Source organism: Aedes aegypti, chromosome 2, assembly GCF_002204515.2.
Source record: "Aedes aegypti strain LVP_AGWG chromosome 2, AaegL5.0 Primary Assembly, whole genome shotgun sequence".
In the NCBI taxonomy this organism is placed as follows: domain Eukaryota; kingdom Metazoa; phylum Arthropoda; class Insecta; order Diptera; family Culicidae; genus Aedes; species Aedes aegypti.
Genome location: NC_035108.1, coordinates 389,190,005 through 389,210,499, shown reverse-complemented (window position 1 = coordinate 389,210,499; position 20,495 = coordinate 389,190,005). Strand labels below are relative to the sequence as shown.

The 20,495-nt window shown below is 39.5% G+C and overlaps 1 protein-coding gene across 1 annotated transcript in view; it reads left to right on the top strand.

Annotated features, from left to right (window-relative positions):
• LOC5572785 (ras-related and estrogen-regulated growth inhibitor-like protein) overlaps positions 1–17,483 on the top strand; it is a 60,598-nt gene extending 43,115 nt beyond the window's left edge. Inside the window, exons 3-5 of the mRNA XM_021846979.1 lie at positions 5,524–5,837; positions 14,362–14,530; positions 15,176–17,483. Of these exons, the coding sequence (XP_021702671.1) occupies positions 5,524–5,837; positions 14,362–14,530; positions 15,176–15,318 (626 nt within the window). The 3' untranslated portion in view covers positions 15,319–17,483. The remainder of the gene's footprint in view (positions 1–5,523; positions 5,838–14,361; positions 14,531–15,175) is intronic.
• Positions 17,484–20,495: the final 3,012 nt, after the last annotated feature.

Sequence of the window (20,495 nt, the reverse complement as noted above, 5' to 3'; positions counted from 1 at the left end):
TTTTTCTTTTTTCTTTCTTCTTTCTAAATGATTCTTGCGAGAGTTTCAGATAATTATATTATCAATGGGGGACTCCATATGTTTGCACCCATGTACACAAAAAGTATATTATCTCAAAGAACTCTAGTGTATTGCTCCTTAACTTCTTGAAATAAGAAACCACTAGATCTATTTACGTATCTGGGGAGATCACTGCCGGATTTAATTTGATAATTGTTTCGATTACTTTTGTTTTTCTCGATTATAGTTCTAGAAAATCCTTAATTTCCATATTTTTTAGTTTTGAGAACTTTTATTTTCAAGAGCCCACAAGATGTTTATAGAAGTTCAAATTAGGACGTAAAATTGTGACACGACAACCAGGAAGGAGCATTAAACAAAGCTCTGGTCCTACCAAGGCCCTACCTCACACTTCCACGTGTCAAATGATAACAAAGACCGCCAGCTAAGGGTTGCGTACATAGCTGGTAGTGGAACCTGGGCACTATTGTCCTTCTGACATCAGCTAGAGTGAGGAGGTGCGTCTCGAGTGTCTGTCCACCAAGGAGCCATGAGCCGCACCTCAAACAGCGTCTGTTCTGGCATCCAGCGGCTGAGTATGAAATGCTGCATTAAATCAGCTACTCCTAAGGTGGCAGCCCCAACATCGTGATATAGGTATCGCGACCCTGGTAAGGTAGCATATTGAATCTTGAACTTACCACGAAAAATGGAGAAAAAATAAATAGAGAACGATATATTTCGGGAACCGACCTGGCCACGAAATAAGGACTACGAGGGAAAACTTGGTACCTGGAATGTCAGGACGATGAATGAACCCGGACGGGCGAGTCTTTTGGCTCGTGAACTGCAGAAGGTTGGAGTGGCCGCCATTCAAGAAGTCCGGGGGCCTAGATCTAGAGAACGTTAATTCAGGGCGGATAATCCCATCGCCAACACTACGTTCAAATATAACATCTACCACAGCGGCAGCGATAAGGCAGAATCTGGAGTCGGTTTCATAGTGATCGGGAAGCAGATGAAACGCGTTGTGGAATGGAAACCGATTGACGAGCGAATCTGTGTACTGTGTACGCAAATTCTTCAACTACAGCTTGATCAATATCTATGCCTGACGAACGACAAATCCGATGACGTGAAGGACGCGTTCTATGAAGGCCTATGGAGATGCCTACAACACGACGTGAAAATCGTCATCGGAGATGCGAACGTTCAGGTCGGAAGAGAGGAATTTTTCCGTCCAATCATCGGTAAGGAGAGCCTTCACTCCGTTACCAATGACAACGGCCTACGACTAGTGACTTTCGCTGATGCCAGGGGGATGGCCATCAGCAGCACCAACTTTTCAGAAGCACACCTGGAAGTACCCAAATGGTGATTTGCAACCAGATAGACTGTATTGTGGTGAATGGCCGACAGATGTCATCGATGTTAGGAATTTCAGACATTGACTCGGATCACCACCTCGTTATTAGTAAATTTCGAGCGCGGTTATCAACTGTAGCGAATTCAAGACCACAGCAAACAAAGAGATTCTACCAAAAGCTGGACAAGCGGATAAGTGAGATCCATGTGAGCGAAAACCTCAACAATTTAGGGAATTCATTCCAGGGAATGGTTAGTGAAACAGCGCGTGAAGCGATAGGCACTGCTCGAAGACGCCTCAGAAGCGGATTGGTTTGACGAGGAGTGTAAGAGGGTGACGGATGAGAAGAACGTTGCTAAATGTCGGATGTTAGTGTCTGGTACCAGGCTGAACAGAAAGCGGTACAAGGAAGCAAGATCAGCCGAAAAGCGAAACCATCGCAGGAAGAAAAAAGAATATTATGAAAATCTGATAGCCGAGGCGCTAAAATGTATGGAACAAAACAAACGATATGCAACGATTCTATGAAACTGTCTATGGTGTGCGGGGAAAGTCAACGCCGTCTCCCGTATTGTACAACGACTGTAAAGGTAATTTGCAGACAGATAAAACGATGGTGGCTGCCAGGCGAAGAGAGCACTTCGAAACATTGCTGAATGGTTGAAACGAAAGAGCATTGGAGAACAGAATAAGCATCGACAACGATGGTCAAGCTGTGGAGCCTCCATCACTAGATGAAGTTAAGATTAGGGAGCTGAAGAACAACAAGGCTGCTGAGAAGGATGAGCTCCCAGCCGAATTCCTCAAGCACATTAATGAGCAGCTGCATGGAATAATTTACCATATACTACTAAGGATATGAGAGGAAGAAGAACTGCCTGCTATCAGGATGGAAGGCTTCACGTGCTCTCTCTTCAAAATAGGGCACAGATTTGAGTGCGCCAATTACCGAGGGAAAACGCTCCTCGATTCGGCATACACAAAAATGTCACGTATTCTTTTCAACAGATTGAAACCGCTTGAAGAGTCCTTCGTCGGCGAAAACAAAGCTGGTTTTCGTGAGGCGGAACGACGTCGGATTCAGTGAAAAGAAACGAGTTGTGGGAATAATGATGGAACATGGTTTTCCGACGAAGCTGATTACACTGATTCGTGCAACGATGGAAAAAGGGAGACAACGCGAATTGGGCTCATTATTGATACCACAAAGACAAAATACATGGTCTGTTGTAGACATCGTGACCCGCCCGGCCCATAGGTCATGTTGGTAGTGATGTGGTGATACTTTTGAAGTATTTGAAGAATTTGTGTACCTTGCAACTCTAGTGACTTGCGATAATGAAGTTACTCGCGAAGTATGACGGTGGGTTGTAGCTGCGAGCAGGGCTTTTTACGGACCAGTTTGCTAGCCAGCTAAAGACCCGTAGCTTACAGACAAAGACCAAACTCACGTTGTACAGGACTCTAATTCTCTCTAAGGCAACGAATCTTGGACGTTGAAAGAGATCGACCGGAGAGCTTTTGGGGTCTTTGAACGTAAAGTTCTGTGAAAAATACTCGGCGGTAAATTGGACAATGCCATCTGGCGGCAACGCATGAATCACGAGTTATACCAAGTCTACAGAGAAATGGAAATTAATAGAGAGACCATAGAGAAATAGATATTAAGCGTATAATACACGGCATGCTGTGGTGGGCACAATAAAAATTCAGCACAAAACCAGGCAGGGTCGTCGCCTCCGTGGCAGACCGAGTCCAATGGAGAGGGCTTCTTCATTCGTTGTAGATTTAAAGCTAGGAATTGTTGCCCATCAAGTATCAAGTAAGTTAAAGGAGTTTGCTGTCTCAAGAAGGTTGGTTCACTCAAATGAATATTTAACAATTAAAGAAGATGTTTGATGAACTAGAAGGCCTCATGTACATAGAATTACAAAACCAGGAATCTGCATAATCCTAACAATGATTTCTAAGATATTCCTATTTTAATAAATTAAGAATAGATCTTCATTTGTGCAAGTAGAATCATAAATCTAAACTATTGGAAGAATTAAACATACACACAATTTAACCTGATTTGGATGTACGAAAATCAATACTAATCAATATCAATACTACTACATAACATACTTATTCGTTTTGATCAGCATAGTTTCTATTAGTTCATTAGCATAGTTCTGTTTTCATACACACTAAGCTCTTACGGTGAATTTCACCGTAATCTCAACAGCTGAACAGTTCGGTGAAATAAAACACCGTAACTTCGTCGGAATTTAACGGATTCCGGTGATTTTTTACGGAATACTGTAAAAATTTACCGTACTCCGTTAATTTATTTTACCGAACTGTTCAGCTGTTGAGATTACGGTGAAATTCACCGGAATCCGTAAAATAATTTAAGTGTGTAGTTACGAACTAAACTTTTTTGTTTTATGATGTATTTCATTCTTCTTCTTCTTTCTGGCGTTACGTCCCAACTGGGACAAAGCCTGCTTCCCAGATTAGTATTCTTATGAGCACTTCCACAGTTATTAACAGAGCTTTCTTTGCCGATTGACCATTTTTTCATGTGTATATCGTGTGGCAGGTAACGGGGTACCTTTGATATTGTGGGTAACTTTGACAGTGCGTGACCCACAACATATTAAACGAAATAACAAAGTTTCTATTAATCAGTTAAGCACAACCAATGCAAAAGTAAAGAATATTAGTATGACACTTCATGTCAAAACTATTTTCGTTGGAATCAAGCGCATTTGAGGATTTATATGCAAATATTAAAAATTTATGAGATTTCAGCATTTTTGCCACGCCTACAAATAATCTGTTGTACGATCAATATTTGACGAAGTCATAATGAGTTCGTCACTTATCCTTGACAGCCTAGTTATAGAAGAACATGAATTCGGTCTCAAATCTCTTAGCGAAAACCATTTTTACAAACTGGGACCAGTCAGAAATTTACATATAGCGTTAAACGCCTAGAGGTATGCAACGCCATATATATGTTCCGAAACTCATTCAATTTTGTTCGATTCATGCTCCATTATCAAAGTTACCCCAAAACAGAAACCCGACTTTCGATTATATGAAAAATTATATGTCCATTCAGAATAAAACTTTTGGCGATCCATCGAGTGCAATCGATAGCTAGGATGTCAGTAGATCCTCGACCAGCTGGATTCGAACCCACGACCCTCAGCATGGTCATGCTGAATAGCTGCGCGTTTACCGCTACGGCTATCTGGGCCCAACATTTCATTCTACGAACCAATTCAACCTACGAATCCGCTTTCCAGTTCGTAAATTGAGGTTCTAGTGTACTCGGTTGTTGATACCTACTACATCTGGTTAGATCTCCACGTGATGTCGAATTAAAGTCGTAGCCCATATCAATATTGAAATCACCTTCAACTTCAATCTACAGATACTAATAAGTACTAGGTACTTACCGTATGCGTTGAGAAATAAACAACAGCAAATATTGTGTTACCCAGTCTGTGCTGTTGATGATTTATTCGTGTCCATGTGGAAATTCGAACAAATCCATCTCATCTACTGCTTGGATCGAAATGTGGGGATTTTCCCCCCATTTGCTTGTGCCCAGTTGGAAAATCTCTGCATTATATTGTTAGTGGCAGTGACAAGGGTAGTCCTCCACGAGAAATAATAATCATGAAGTGTTATTATACTTTCCTCGTTGCTAGGAATTTCCCAAAGTTGTCCCACCCGAGCTAACCTACAGTATCGGACATATAAAAAGCACCAAAGCCGTCTTCCCATACAGCAGGGTCACTTTCAGTTAACCATATCTCCGTCGTTTCTCAACTGATTCTTTACATATTTTTTTTGACGAACTACAAAATATCTCAATTTTTGAGAACTATTGAAAAAGTTGTGCGAAAATTATTGATTCGAAGGTTACAGATAGCCTGAATTTTGAAACTTAAAATGCTGTACTAGGGAAACATTTAATTACTCACACAAAAATGAAAGGAATCGGTAGAGGACCGGTGAGGATATGGGCATCTGAAGTTGACCATTTTGTATGAGAAACTGGTTTTGGTGTTTTTTATATGCCCAATACTGTATGTCTAACATGTCCGAATGACGAGACCTAATTTTTCAACCGTTTGTTTTGATTTTCCCTCCCGCTGCAGCCCTCACCGTGCGGTATCTGACGCGAAGGTTCATCGGCGAGTACCGCTCGAACACCGACCTGCTGTACAAACAGACGGTGACCCTGGAAAGTGGGGTGTTGGACGTGGAAATCGTGGACATTTCGGCGGAAAACGAGAATGATTTCCCGGTGGAGCAGATCCAGTGGGCCGATGCGTGCCTTATCGTGTACAGCATCACGGACCGGGCCAGCTACGAGTATGCCCAGCGGTCCCTCGGCGAGCTCCGCCAGCTGCAAAACTCACCCTCGGCCTATCTGATCGGGAACAAGGCCGACCTGGACCACTTGAGAGAGGTAAGCCACTGTTGCCATATGGGTGAATCGTGCGAAGAGAAGACACACATGTAGAGATAAAAAAGCGTGGATTAAATGAGTGATGGCCTCATATTGAAAATGATGTTGACGGGGGGAGATTGAGATCAAAGGGAATCACAAACTGTGATTGGAGGTCACATATCACGCATGTTTTATAGGTCAGCACATAGAAGCACAGCTAAACGATCTAAATGTTTTACAAGTCGCAACTTCAAGCATGTGCTGGAATAAGGGTGAATGTAACATAATCGATTTCTCTTCATCGGTCCTCTCTTCTGTTAATAAAAGTGACAGACTAAAATCATGTCCAAAGCGAAAAACTGAGAGTAAATAGATTAAACAATACAAGTAATGAATAATATTTATGTTTCATTCACATTTTCTATGTAAAAACTATTATAAAACATGATATGACGATTTTCGCATTTTTTTTAAGGGCCATACTGTATACTAATATCATGGTACGAATTAGCGTGCTACATGAAGGGCTGTATTCAAAACCCCAATCAGTTCATCTACCAAGCTGTGTTTTAGTGCAGTTATTCCCTGCAAACTGACACCCAAAATACCGCTGAATAATCTAATTCTGCACGCGATCCCAATACCTATGTTTAAAATTGATTTCACACCCTTCAATTGCAACAAAAAATCATGCATATACATCACTCTGGGAATCATGCATCCATCAACCGGAATGCGTTAAGTTTTTTATTGTTCCCGGCATATCAATTTTCACCATAAAAAATGACATGCATTTCCGATAGCTCTATATCCCGGGCATCAATCATCCTCAGATCTATATATAGAGTACTTCTCTGGAAAGCTAGCCTTCAGACCGATGCACATATTGGAGATTCCCTTCGGGCATATTCTTCCGCAGTAATGGCGCAACGATCGAATCTATGCACCAGCCATATTAGCATATTCCATGGAGACGATGATGACCATCGACGATTGCAGCCAGCTCAGCAGAAAGATTATCGAGGCTGAAACCCGTTTTGAACTTTGATGTGTCCTGCCGGTTGCATTTTTTGCAACTACTCTTGCATGCAGACCCTCTCAACAGATTCGGCGCTAAAAATAGAAAATGCAATCAATCGGTGATACTCAAGCGGCAAAAACGATTCTCGTTACAGTCAAGTTGTCGATAGCACTGTCAGAGACACCGTCATTTCAATGCGTCTAGGTTTTCTTCAAATCATTTTTTTAGATTTTAAGCAAATTATAACCTCAAATTATAACAATATGTATACTGAGTTGATGTGTCTAGTTATTGTTTGTACTTGATTATGAATTTCATTAGAAAACTGTGTTTAATCCTTAATGTGGCATACTGAACCAAATGCACTCGAATGCAGTTTCACAACTCATTAGTTAGCGAGTGCCAAAAACCTAGAAAACTCTTGAAGAAATTAAACCAACCACTTCTCATCGTCGGGTGTGGCCGAGAAGCCGGTTGACCCGAATAGAGCCGTGGAAAATCCTAGCTGCAGACACGCAAAATAAAGTGTGTAGTTTTCCACCGGCTCCATCATTATCGGCCTTCACTGTCGGAAGCTGCACTAGAGACATTGTGTACACACGACGGTAAACCGACAGTCTTACATGCTGCTCGACTAATCCCATATTTTGTTATGTGGCATTTTCCTCCGCTCCTGCTTCGGTCGACCTGTTTCTATACCGACTAACTCATTGGCAAACAACATCAACTACGGTAGCGTGTGCCAGTAATGATGGTCCAATGACATGAGCCAAGAAAACATACAAAGGGTGTCCTATCTCTTAATCTTCTCATATGGGCATGTTAAGTTTGAATGATTTTTGTCGAGAATGTAACCTAAAACCAAAAATATCTAGGTATGCCTATGGCGACAACAACCGGCACGTTCTGATTTTTCTAATTAATTACACCATCAAATCGCAACGATGCAACACTGTCCGTGAAGTGATGAGGTTGGAAAAACCCACCCGGCAAAAATAGTGCGTGCCCGAATAGAAATACAAGGGCGCAAGAGAGTGTGCACTTGTTGTAGACTAATAATACGGCCGGTAAATTTGCTGCTCTTGGAAAATTGTGCGGAAAGCGGAGAATTCCGCCGCACCGCGCCAACCTGTAAATATCGTTCACTCGCACGGAACGGATGGAATTTCACCAGCAGCTTGTATTTATGTCATACCGGTGTCGGCGGTGCTACATCATCATTTGTGAGAAAATTCCACTGATGGGCCGGAAAAGCTCCTCGACGGCGACGGTGATATATGCCTGAACCAGGAAAAGCAAAACGCTGCAATACCATTGGCGCCAAATATGCAAACAACATACGCGTATCGTCGGAATGCATTGCAATGGTTGGGGTTGCAAGTGCAGTCATCAATGAATTTTGAGCGGAGATTAGAGATGGCACCTTTGCAGAACATACATATGTGAGATATTATACCGTTGTGTCTCAAATTCCGAACAGACTCATATTTCGAACACTCGATTTTTGTAAGGCGATTAGGTTGACATGTTTCGCTGAATATGTCGTCAAATTATCAGGAAATGGCAGTCAGTTGCAATTCAATTTTTAAGTATTTCCATCTATTTTATACTTTGGGAGTTGTAATAATTCTCTAGTTCGAGATCAATACAACTAGGGTAAAAGCACCGGTTTTGGCCAGCCTAAGAGAAAATGTCAATAACAATTACATGGGAAGCCGCATTTATACTACAAATATGTCAAATGCAAGCTTTCAATCCATATTATATGTGTAAAATATCGAAACTGAGCCAAAACCATATTTTTGCTTTTAAAATCTCGTTGGTTAATATAGGCCACCAGAACCAGTGTTGGACAGAGATTTAACTTCGGTTCCTAAATTGGCCAATCACATTGATTTATCATGAGAGTGGACAAATTAAGAGTACCCTGGCCAAATTAGGTAGTTAAAATTATAAGGAAAATGAATTGTTTTCCTTATGTTTTGAATCAATTTGATCGTGTAAATGAATGTAGCTCTATCATGCGAATGTGATCTACTCAATTCGAAAGGTTTCATGCTGATTGGTTATGTAAAACGGTATATAATCCACTATGGCTACAATTGGCGTATGGCCAAAACCGGTGCTTCTACCCTAGCTCAGATTATTTCATTTGCGAAATTATTCATTTGAATACGATTTGCTCGTGCTGTTCGGAATTTAATTCGCGGTGGACGAAATATGAATATGGAACAGAATGAACACAATGTTTGGCATTTGAATCAGAATATAGATCTATACTTTTACGTAGAAACAATACTAAACAAAATTAAATCAAACAATCATTTATGCAAATCAGATGCATTTGAAGTCACTGTGTGCGAAATATAAGTCAAAACAGTATAGGAAAAGAATTCACGGAGACGCATGGTATCTGATAATTTTGCAAGTGGTTTCTATTGCCTGAAAACTGATAACGTTTCGTAGGAATCCATTTTATAAGACACTGTGGCAAAGAAATCAAGTAATCAATAATTCGGGTTTTACTCAGGCTTGATAATACTCCTTAACATCATCAGAGTTCGGAGACACATTCTAGAGCAGCGTGCTGCTTTTGCCTCTTTGCGAGTAAGCCACAAAAAACTTAGCAGAGATGCAACAAAAAATGAGCAAGAAAGATGGAGTACAAAACACAACAAAGCAAAATTCCATTTGAAAAGAGTACCCGAGGCCTGTTTTGTTCGAGAGGGTCACACAAGAGTTCTTTTATAGTGTGAGTAAAGATGAGCATAGCAGCAAGAGAGAAAGAGTACCAGAAAAAAACCTCGCATTTTCGTGCGCTTTCACTCGAATTGTTTGAGAATCTGTGTTGAAAAATTTTAATTTTTATTCTACAGAAAAACGTCAAAATCGCCTCATTTTTGCATCACAGAAGAGATTCTGTTAAGTCTGGTGTTACTCAAAACCCAAAAAAAACACTCCTTGTTTGAATAAGGTTCTGTAAAATTTCAATACTGTTTAGGAGAACACAATAGAACATATGCAATTCCTGAAAAAGTACGAGTAAAAAGAACAGGATACAATTGACACAGAATGAATACATATTCGTATTGAACAACTTCTCGTATTTAAGATAAATATCATTCTCTGTTAACAGCGTGAACATTTTCTTTTGTGAACTGAAGTTCTAATAATAACTCAGAATGCGAACTGATTAAACCAAACATGTCCTTTTTTATGTCTTCCGTTTGCCTGAAAACCAAGCTTGACAGAAATTCCTCTGCGATGAAAAAATGAGGCAATTTCAAGGTTCAGAGGAGTAAAAACTGAACTCAAAATTCACAAAACGAATCCCCAAACTTCAAAAGAACTTTTGAGTGCCACGCCCAAACTAAACAGGCCTCGCTATGTTGTGATGGCTCTCTATTTTGATGGAATTTTCCTTCGTTATGTTTTGTGTGTTTCCTCGCTCATTGTTCGTTGCCAATCTGCTTAGTATTTTGTCGCTCCCTCACAAATAGATATTGACAGCACTCTACTCTAAAGCATGCTACCAAACTCTGATCTTGAGGAGTATGATCAAGCCTGCTGAAAACTGATAACATGGATCGACGTTTCTTATCAATCCGTATCATAGGACACCGCAAATAATCAATTGTTCGGGTCTTACTCGAAAGTGCACTTACGGTAAATTGCCAATTATTGCACGGTTAAGGAAGCAGCGTCAGTATTTTGGCTGTCAAATATGTCAGAATCCCTTGAACTTAAACAGAATTTCGCTCAAAACCAGAACATATATTCGGCAATCAGATTTCCCATCGATTATTGTGCTTTTTAATCAATTTGATTGACTTTTTTCCACATTCATAAACCTTTGCCAAATCCCAATTGATGCACACTTAGAAAACATCCGCATCCTATTGTTGCACACTTTGAGCCCAATTATTGCACACATCTTTAATTTTGCTTTTTGCATGGAGTTGACTCGCTAGTGCAATTGGAGACGACGCGATAGAACATTCCAAACAATAAATTGTCAATGTTTTTCTAATAATTCCTCCTTGCGTTATGAAACCATAACATAAATCTTCACTTTCGTTGAAAAAAAAACATTTAGATTTGACTTCGGTAAAAGCTGATTCATTACGGGAAATATTTGATTCATTACGTAACAATTTGGGTGTCAATTGAATAGCGCTGCACACGATAGTTTATTTTAGTTTTAAGTACATGATTTTGAACTTTTTTTAATAAGAAACAAACTGCTGGTAGCTTGAATGCAGTATTCCTTAGTGTTTAGCATACATATTAGGGTTTCAATTCATTACCATCATAGTGTAATAATCCCCGACGATTGGCAAGTGTGCAATAATTGGGTGGTGTGTAATAATTGGCAATCTACCCTATAATTTAAACTAGGTTTTATAAAGCTTTACCACTATTTAGGAGTGGGCTTCGTGACCGTGCGGTTAGTGTTACCAAACATTCAGCCACATCGTGTTGGTTTGATTCCCGCTTCAGTACGGAAAATTTTTCGTTTTTGACATAGGTTGGTCATTGTTGACATCGACATAGTTGATCATGGACCGATACAGATGGAATATCTTCTCCGCTTGCTTTGGTCGTGCTTCGAAATCAAATGAGAACGAATTGTCTATACAGGGCTGGCAGCGGTTAAGTGTCCTAAAAATAGGAAATAGAATTCCTCATCACATTACCACGAGTATTGATATTGTATGTATTTTTCTACAGGATTTTTTTTTTCAATTATTTTCTAAATGTTTGCTCGCATCGCAAGGGACCGTCGTAATAGAGAAAAGTCGCTATAGAGAATGGATGTAACATCAAAATATTTTACAAGGGACCAGAAATTGTCGTTGTTGTTGTTGTTTGTGAGGGACTTTAACCCGAAGGTCATTCGTCCCTGAAAAAACATAAATTGTCGTTATACATTATTATGTATAGAGTTATGTTATACATTATTATGTATAGAGCTTTTGTCGCTATAAAAGTTGTCGTTAAAACGAGCTTTTACTGTAGCTTTGACATCTTTTTTATGTCTGGGTAAGCGTAATAAATAGTTTGAATTGTCTGATTATGAGCTGTCTAGAACTCGAGCAAAACGTGAGGTAGCGCCCTAAATAAGAAACATGAAAAGGCCACTTATTTCTGTTCATTCAAAGTTTTTCATGCTGAGAAATCACAACCCATAATTAAAAAGTTGAATGTAAGCTTATGATAATTTGATTCATAAACTTTTGGATGAGTTATACTTTACTGAAGTGTCTGTAATATAAATCAAAACTTTACTTAAAGAATTATCCCAGAAAATCTATGAGAAATTCACCAAGGAAGTCTTCAATTTTTTTTTATTTTGATGAACTCATTAAGACAACAACTTAAAGACAAATAAGCTGCCTTTCAAATAGGGAGACTTACGGCTTCGGCACCATTCGACTATTATCGGCAACAAAATTTAAACGCCGAATACACAGTAATTTCTTATCAAATCACATCAATGAAAACATTCAGATGATTCTTTGTTCTGTCCGCTTCCCACTGACGAGATTTACGAGACTGAACAAACAATACCGCCAGAGATGTCATCAATTCAAATGAACACGCCTCAAAATGCGACTGATTTGGAGCTGCCGAAGAGATTTACCTGCAGCTCTTATGGGAAAATGGCCGAAGAGAACGAGGTTGCCGACAATAGTCACATTGACAAGAGATGTTCGCAGCGTTGTAAAAACGTTTCCAAAAGCATTTTGACAAGTCTGTCGGTGTGAATCGTTATAGAATTGAACAACGCATATATGTAAACAGATAAACACGGAATTTGTCTGCTGATGTTCGAGAAAATAACAAAAGAAACGCGACACCGGCTTAGACTGCCGAGAATACGTAAGTTCCCCTACTTGTAGTCAATTTCGTTTGAAATAATTAAATAAAGTTATTGAGTTTGTTCTTTAGTTTTTGAATCCAGCAAAAAATGGTTGAATTTATAGTTATGAAACAGAGTGTATGTGGAGAAACTTCATGAAGAATGCCACATTGTATTTATTTGAATTTAAGGAAGAATACTAAACATGTTTTCTTGATGCTTGTGTATCAATGTGGGTGAATTCTTGATGGAATCTATATGATGCCTGGAATCTCACTGGAGAATTTAACGTAGGAACGCTTGTAAACGAATTCTTAAAAAAAAAACTGTGGAATGATTATTTGTGGATTTTCTTGGAATAGCTCTCGTAGGTGTCTGTAGAAAATTTCCTATACTAACAACTGGGAACAACAGTGGAAGAACTAATCATAAAATATCTGGTTTACACCCTGAAAAAGTCTCTTGGAAAACTTTCCTTGTTGAAATTGCAGGAAGTAGAAGCATTGGAGGGTTTAAGAATTTCCTGGAGCAAATTCTGAAGAAAATCATCTGAGTATTCTTCGGCACTGGATGAATTTCTGGTTTACTTTATGGCGGAATCACCAGAAGAATTTCTACACGGATCTCTGGAGAAATCTCTGAAAGTATTCCAGAATAAATCTTTGTAGAAATGACAATTCCGGAAGCTTTTCCTCTAGAGATCTGAAAAGAAATTCCTGAAGAAAATGTAAAGAAGTCACGTGATATTTGGAGCAAATAGAAATTGATGCAGGAAAATAAGAGATATTATTGAGAATTTTGGTTGAAATAGAGACATTAGAGACCTTCCGGTAAAAATAGATGGTTTTTAAAGAATTGCATTCAAAAAAGAGACCAAATCTCTAAAAAGAATCCTGCTACCAGACAAGAATTAAAATTTACATAACTTTCTAATGTGTACGACTTGGATCATCAAAGAATTGATTATCCCCTGAAGAAATTTGAACGATTACCTTTAAAAATCACTAAAGTCGAGTGTTCAGAATATGAGCCAGGTTCGGAATTTGGGACAAAACGGTTTTTTGTGTGATTGATTACCAGGCACTGTCCATCTCCATACCATTTTGTACCCAATTCCGAACACTCGACTTTTTATAATGATTCAAGTTCAAAAGTTGTGAAAATATCAATTCTAACCTTTGAAATCACCATTGTTTGGAATATGAGTCATGTTTCTAATTTGAGACAAAACGGTACATTTTATTGATGCTCTAAAATGTAGTCTCAAAAGTGGTTCTGTGTTCGCTTAACGTTCAACGCTCCGTCACCGTAATCATCGTCATCGTCAAAACTTCGAAAGCAGTTTTTCTGTTCAAAACTGAAAATTATTCGATGGAAATGTGTTCACTGTGTTTCAGTTGGAGAATAGAATACAGTGAACATATTTTCCTGTGATTTTTTTAATTTAGAACGAAAAAACTGCTTTTGAAAATTTCGAAATCAATGATGGATCCTGCCCCCTTAACTGAAACCCAGGCCATGAGTAGGATTCTATATAAGCCACTAATTCGAGAAGTTTTGATTTTATGATAGCTCCAAATGTGTATCCTCCATAGCACAAATGTACCTCCAAATGGCATTTTTTCATACATATTTTCCCATTTTCCACTCCCCAACAGGTTCAGGAAACGGAAGGAGCCACCCTAGCCGCCTCGCACGCCATTGGCTTCTGCGAGGTTTCCGTCGCCGACAACTCTCCTGCCCTGTACAAAGCATTTGAACGGCTACTGATTGAGTCGAGGGCCCGCCCAGTCAAACCGCGCAAATTTTCCGTCAGCAAAATGTTTGGTGAGTATTTCAACGTTCAACGCTCCGTCATCGTAATTATCGTCGTCATCGAAACTTCAAAAGCATTGTTTTGTTTAAAACTGAAAATTATTCAATAAAAATGTGTTCACTGTGTTTCAGTTGGAGAATATAATACAGTGAACACATTACCCTATATATTTTCTTGATTTTGAACGATAAAACTGTATTTGAAAATTCCGAAATCAATGATGGATCCTGCCCCTTCAAATTTACCCATCTATCTCCTGATTTACGAAGTACAAACTTCATCTAGGTAAGCGGTTTCCATGTAGGACGGAAACCGCGCGTAGATGATGCACCCGTAACTTTGCAATTTGAGCTGATTGGTTCCTAAACGTGAGCTATCATGCTTCCACATCGTTTTCATTACTGTGAAAGCTGGAGTGGACGCATTGTGGTTGTTGCAGAGCTACGGACCTCCATCAACGGGAATTACATCAACGCAATACCAATTACTGTCCTACATTAGGGGATAGCTGTATCTAGATTTGTTACTAAGCTAAGCGTAATTAAGTGCTTATTGGGTCAATTCATTATCCACTAATTACAATTATTGTTTGAAATCACTGAATTCGAATCCCAACAATAACGTGGATTCCATACTGCTTCCATCTCGCCCGACAGGTACCCTCATCGGTAACAATGGCACCCGACAGCCTTCGACAACCGTCAGCCAAGGCACGGTCGTTCCGTGCCACAAGGGAGAACTGCACAAGTCTCGGGTAATGAAACGGCGACAGGCATTCACCGCGACGGCATCTCTATGACCGACATCGACTGCGACCGAGGACAGCAACTAAACACTACAGTACGGTTCTTCTTCTAGTCCCGAATCGCTTTTGTACCAACCTCCGCCGAATGCACTTCTGATGAGAGGAAGGTACGGAGCAGGAGCGGTATTACAATAGATGGGATCACGATGCAGTGGTGGCAGAAGCGTTCAACGTATCATTGACTGACGGAACGGGAGAGAAGATCTTGGTCGGTTGGTCGGAATTCGGCTGAACATAAGTGCGGCGACGCGAAGTGCCGCGCCATGTGCTAAGCCAGCAGGTCACCGCCGCCGGACGGTGGAATGAACGAAATGTGATTTTAATTTTAGCATTCTCTAAACGATTTGCTGAAGTGCTTTGCAGCCGTCGCGCCGTAGTGCAGGAAGCCGTTACTCATCAGCAGCCAACACATGAACATGGGTAGGATCTGAAGCATGGTGCAGAAATTACGTAACGCTCACATAAATCGTAACACTTCGGTGGCGTTATTGAATTTGAGTATCATACTCAACACCACTCCACCCTAGGATATTGAGCTATAGCGTGCAGTCGTGGTCCTATCTGCGTTACGTATTATGCATAGAACATCTCTTTATCGTTTTAGATAGAGTGATGCTTCGATAGCAGCGATTGATGTGGGATAGGAAAAATGTGCTACCATAAACTTACAATACTAGCAAAATACTTTAATAACCTCTTTTGATGGATCATTGAAATAACTAAAACGACTGTTACAGAAAGTCTTGATGTTTTAATACAAAACATATGATCTTTTTGTCTAACCAATGATCCATTTGCATTTTGAGTTTGAAATCATAAGCTAGTATAGGTGTGAGAAATGACTCAACAAAAATAATTACCTGCTCAAAACGTTCGATCATATATATAGATAATTCGGACATGTAAGTACGATATGAGTAGCTTTAACTGATTAACATCTATGTACCAGTTGTCTTCCTTGGCTTAGTTTGGTTGAGAACGAATGTAAGAATGGCAGCTTTATCAAAAAAGCTCTCAATTAAAGCAACGGAAATGCTTCAAAGCCAAAACAATTGCTGTTGAAATACCTTGCCGGAAATGAGAAGACAGAGATGCATGGGCATAGTCAGGTTTTTAATCATGGGGAGGCGAGTGACATTGTTATTAATTAATCCAGACATCAATGTGTTTCTCGAAGTATTTATCCAAAGAATCCTTAGATGACCAAAAAATATCAATTATTTTTTCCAGGTACTTAGCTTTCTCCAAAAATTAAAACAAAAACGTATTGCTTTGAAAATAGAAGGTTTAACTTCATGAGTTGCAATAGGATTAGTCGCAATGATTCCTTCATTTAGTACTTCATGGATTTCTTTAGGAATTTGTTCAAGCATTCCACAAATTCTGACCTTACAGCTGCACTGATAGCATATGCCGTAATTTATCAACAGATTTCTTTAAATATGTTCTCTCAAATACCGTGAGATACTCGAGATCTCTATAGAGATTGTTACTAGGATACTGTCAATATTGTTTCAAGAACTTCTTTCATTCAACTTTTTTCTTGATAATTCGTCATCAAGTATCTTTCCTGAGATATTTCTCTGAAGATTTGTATTTTCGTGAGAAATATTATTTAACTTATCCGTTGACCAGTTCTAGGTTATGTTCCTGATGCAGCTAAATTGTCCAAGATAGTGTGCGTATCTTTATAGAATTCAAAAATGTCTAACTGATCACAAAAATTCTTCCAAAGACTTATGTAGGAGTTTGGCTAGGAACTCCTCCAAAATACTAATAGCAGTTTCTCCAGAAGCGTTTCCTAAATTCGTTCAACTCTTCAGAGATTTGTACAAGTATTCATAATAAACTCCTACAGGAGTTTCTAATTGAATTTCTTCTAGATTGATTCAATAAACTCTTTCAGAATTTCAATGAAAATCATAGATGAAATTCTAGCAAAAATCTCTGATGGAATTACCTATAGAAATATCTGCATAAATTTTAAGGATTTTTTTCCCGATTAGTTGTTTGATTCTGCTTTATGTTTCACAATGTTCCGTTTCGTTTTACTCCGTTCCTTGAGATTAACGTTTGAACTGTTTTTAAAAAGAAAAATTTAAACGATGTGAAGCTAAGTGAGGGCCACATTCCACTTTTGGCTACGCCCATGCAAAGATGACACAATGTCTGATAGCTATACCTAGTGATACCAAAGGAGAAAATTTCCACCGCTTGTATTTAGTCGGAAATAATTGGTCCTGGCAGCACCGGCCTCCAAGCGGTGTGGCTCGATATTTGTCCTCCGATTAATTGATTGTTATTTCGCTTAGTGGATGTGTTTATCGCACTCACGCAACGATGGATGGACGATAGAACAAGTGGGGGTTGGTTATCTGGCAGCCAGTAGACTGATGGCTGTCACTGGCTTTTTCAGGGGTATGTCCCCTGGATGTGAACTTTGAGTACAAATAAATCACAGCCTTTGCACGACTATGAACTACTCCTTGTCGGTAATGAGCTACGGCAATTTGTGCAATAACCATTACCATTTATGTGAGTGATATCACAAGCATTATGCAACCTGGAAAATCCCCATACAGAAACGCATGGAATGGAATCCCCTGGAACGATGCGCAGTTAAATAACACAGTTCGACAAAAAAAGTCGATATGAATGCACAGAGACCGGACACCCCGGGCTTGAAAGTATAAAAATAAACAAAAGTAATGGCGTTTTCAGAATGTTCGTGTCTGCCCCAGGTCATTTTTAAAATATACTTGAACTTTTTGCATTTTTTTTTTTTAATCTAATCTAATCAATAAACCGACACAGTGTTTTATATTCAGGACAGGGGAATTCATGTGCCATATAATGTTTTGAGGTGCATCTACGGAGATGAACTATGACCACCGGATACCGGTGATAATCCGGATTTCCGAAGCATGTCTTATGCAGTAAAATTATGACGTGTTTTTAGCAAAGGTCTCGGCTAAAAAATCAAAATTTTACTACACATGAAGATAGAAGATCAAATTCTGAAGCGATTGGTGCGCCAAGTATTAAGATCGATCCAGAAACAACCAAGATATGGCCATTTCCCCGGAATCGGTGCCGGTAGTGGATCCGAATTGGGATCAAACAATTTATTCACTCAAAATATGTCGCGCAATATTGTTTTCTCCCTAGCTTATCATAAAATACCCTATTATAAGTTGAAAATGAGTCTTGTACAGATTTGGCCACTCATGGCGCCGCCCAGTGCCCCGGGGGAACCTTGCATAGGGGACATTTCGATTTTGACACCAAAGCATATCATGCGACGGCTCATTCTTCATGTCTTGTCGTAAATAGGGCAACTATAGACTCAAAATGGATAGTTGACTACAGTGACTACTTCCGGGACCACCGGATGTTCCAGAGGGAACCTGTAATTAGGGACAATTGATATTGAACTCCAATACATATCGTGCGACAGTTCATTTTTCATGTCTCGTGCTAAATAGGGCTATTGTAGACCTTAAGTGGATATTTGACTATAAGGGTATGCGAAATACCGAATGATTCCGTCAAATACGCTTCGAAACGAAATTCCGCGGAATTCCACGGAACTTGCACTGGCGAAATTTGTATTTTGCTATTTCGTTTCGTTTCGCCAAATTGTTAAAATATTTCCACGGAAAATTGAAAACAAACGGAATAAAACGGAATTTCGCGAAATTCGAGTTTAATTTCGAACAAAAAAAAAGCAAAGCGTTCGCTTCTACTCCTAGCAGCTACAGTCAAAAATGGGTCCGTATTATGGATCGAACCGACTCATATCATGGATCAGAACACTATAACAGCCAATTATCTGCGAGGCAAACGAATGGTGTGCTAGTGAAAGCATACGTTTTGACGTTTCTTTAGGAATCGTCTTATCTTAGATTCATAATTGTGGTGTGGGTTTCAATGCCCCACAAATTTGAATCAACGCTTCTAGGCATATGTATGACATTTTATTTCCTACGAATGGAACAAATGTGTTTAAGCATGTTATTGTTGATTGCGATGCTGTATAGATTTATGGTTCGCGTAGGTACAATGGGTTCTGCGTAATACTCTATTTGATGAGATATTCTCCGTTTGATTCAACTTTGATCCATATCTGTGTGCTAACCATAACTGTGGGATGACTGTAGTATTGACTGGTCCACAGGATATGATAAACTGCACTGCCATTGTAAAGTTTCCAAAAACGCCCATTTGCCCTAAATTCCTCGCGGCGAATAGCCCAGGAAAGGAACAACTGCGTTTGATGAACTACCGCAATCTTATCTTCCATAAAAATGAAGAGAGCAAAACCACGGTTTCCTCCGGGGAACATCGCGTGTCCTTTTGAGCAAATCCGTTAATATATCGCAAAAATTGTCTGTACACAAATGTCAAAAAAGCTGCGGAGCGTGAGTCCCTGATGTTCTGGATTTGCTCAGGTGGTGCAGATTATTGATGCGCGCATTAGTTTTCTCTCTTGCTTTCCCGCTATGACGTCACTTTTAACTCTGCATAAGAACAGCGGGAGAATAGAAGAGAAAACTAATAGCACGCATCAATGAGTTAAGGCTCTCCGCGATTTCGTTGTTGTGTCATAAAACTCTACATGTAGCAGCGAAATCGCAGCGATTGTTTGTCGCTGTCGCCGTAAAAAATCGCGTTGATTTGGGTGATCCAAAGCCACACCTCAAATCTTCAAGAGCACAAATCTAAAGAACCAGACGTCCATTCAAGCTGAAAAATCTATCGATTGGTTACTCGATGGCCAATCGATCAAGTGTTCAGCTTAAACCGCTGTCGGGTTCGTTAGATTTATGCTCTTGAAATTCTGAGGTATGCCTTCGATTTATATTCACTGTTGCGACTGTTTTTACAGTGAAACTGGTGACACTGTAAGTCTTATATTCGTAAGTAGTGTAAAGGAATCGGTTGGAGAGTAAGTGTCTCTAGAAGATTCGTTCGTGAAACTATCATGTAAGATATTAACTTGTAAAAGGAATATATAGAAATGAATTTAAATAAATTATTGCAGCATTGAAGCTGATGTAAAGTAAACGCTGCTTTCAATATGTGTTCCATCGAACTAGAGACGACTACGCCCAACATTCACCTTAAACAAGGAAGATGCATACATTATTTTATATCGAAAAATGAATGTA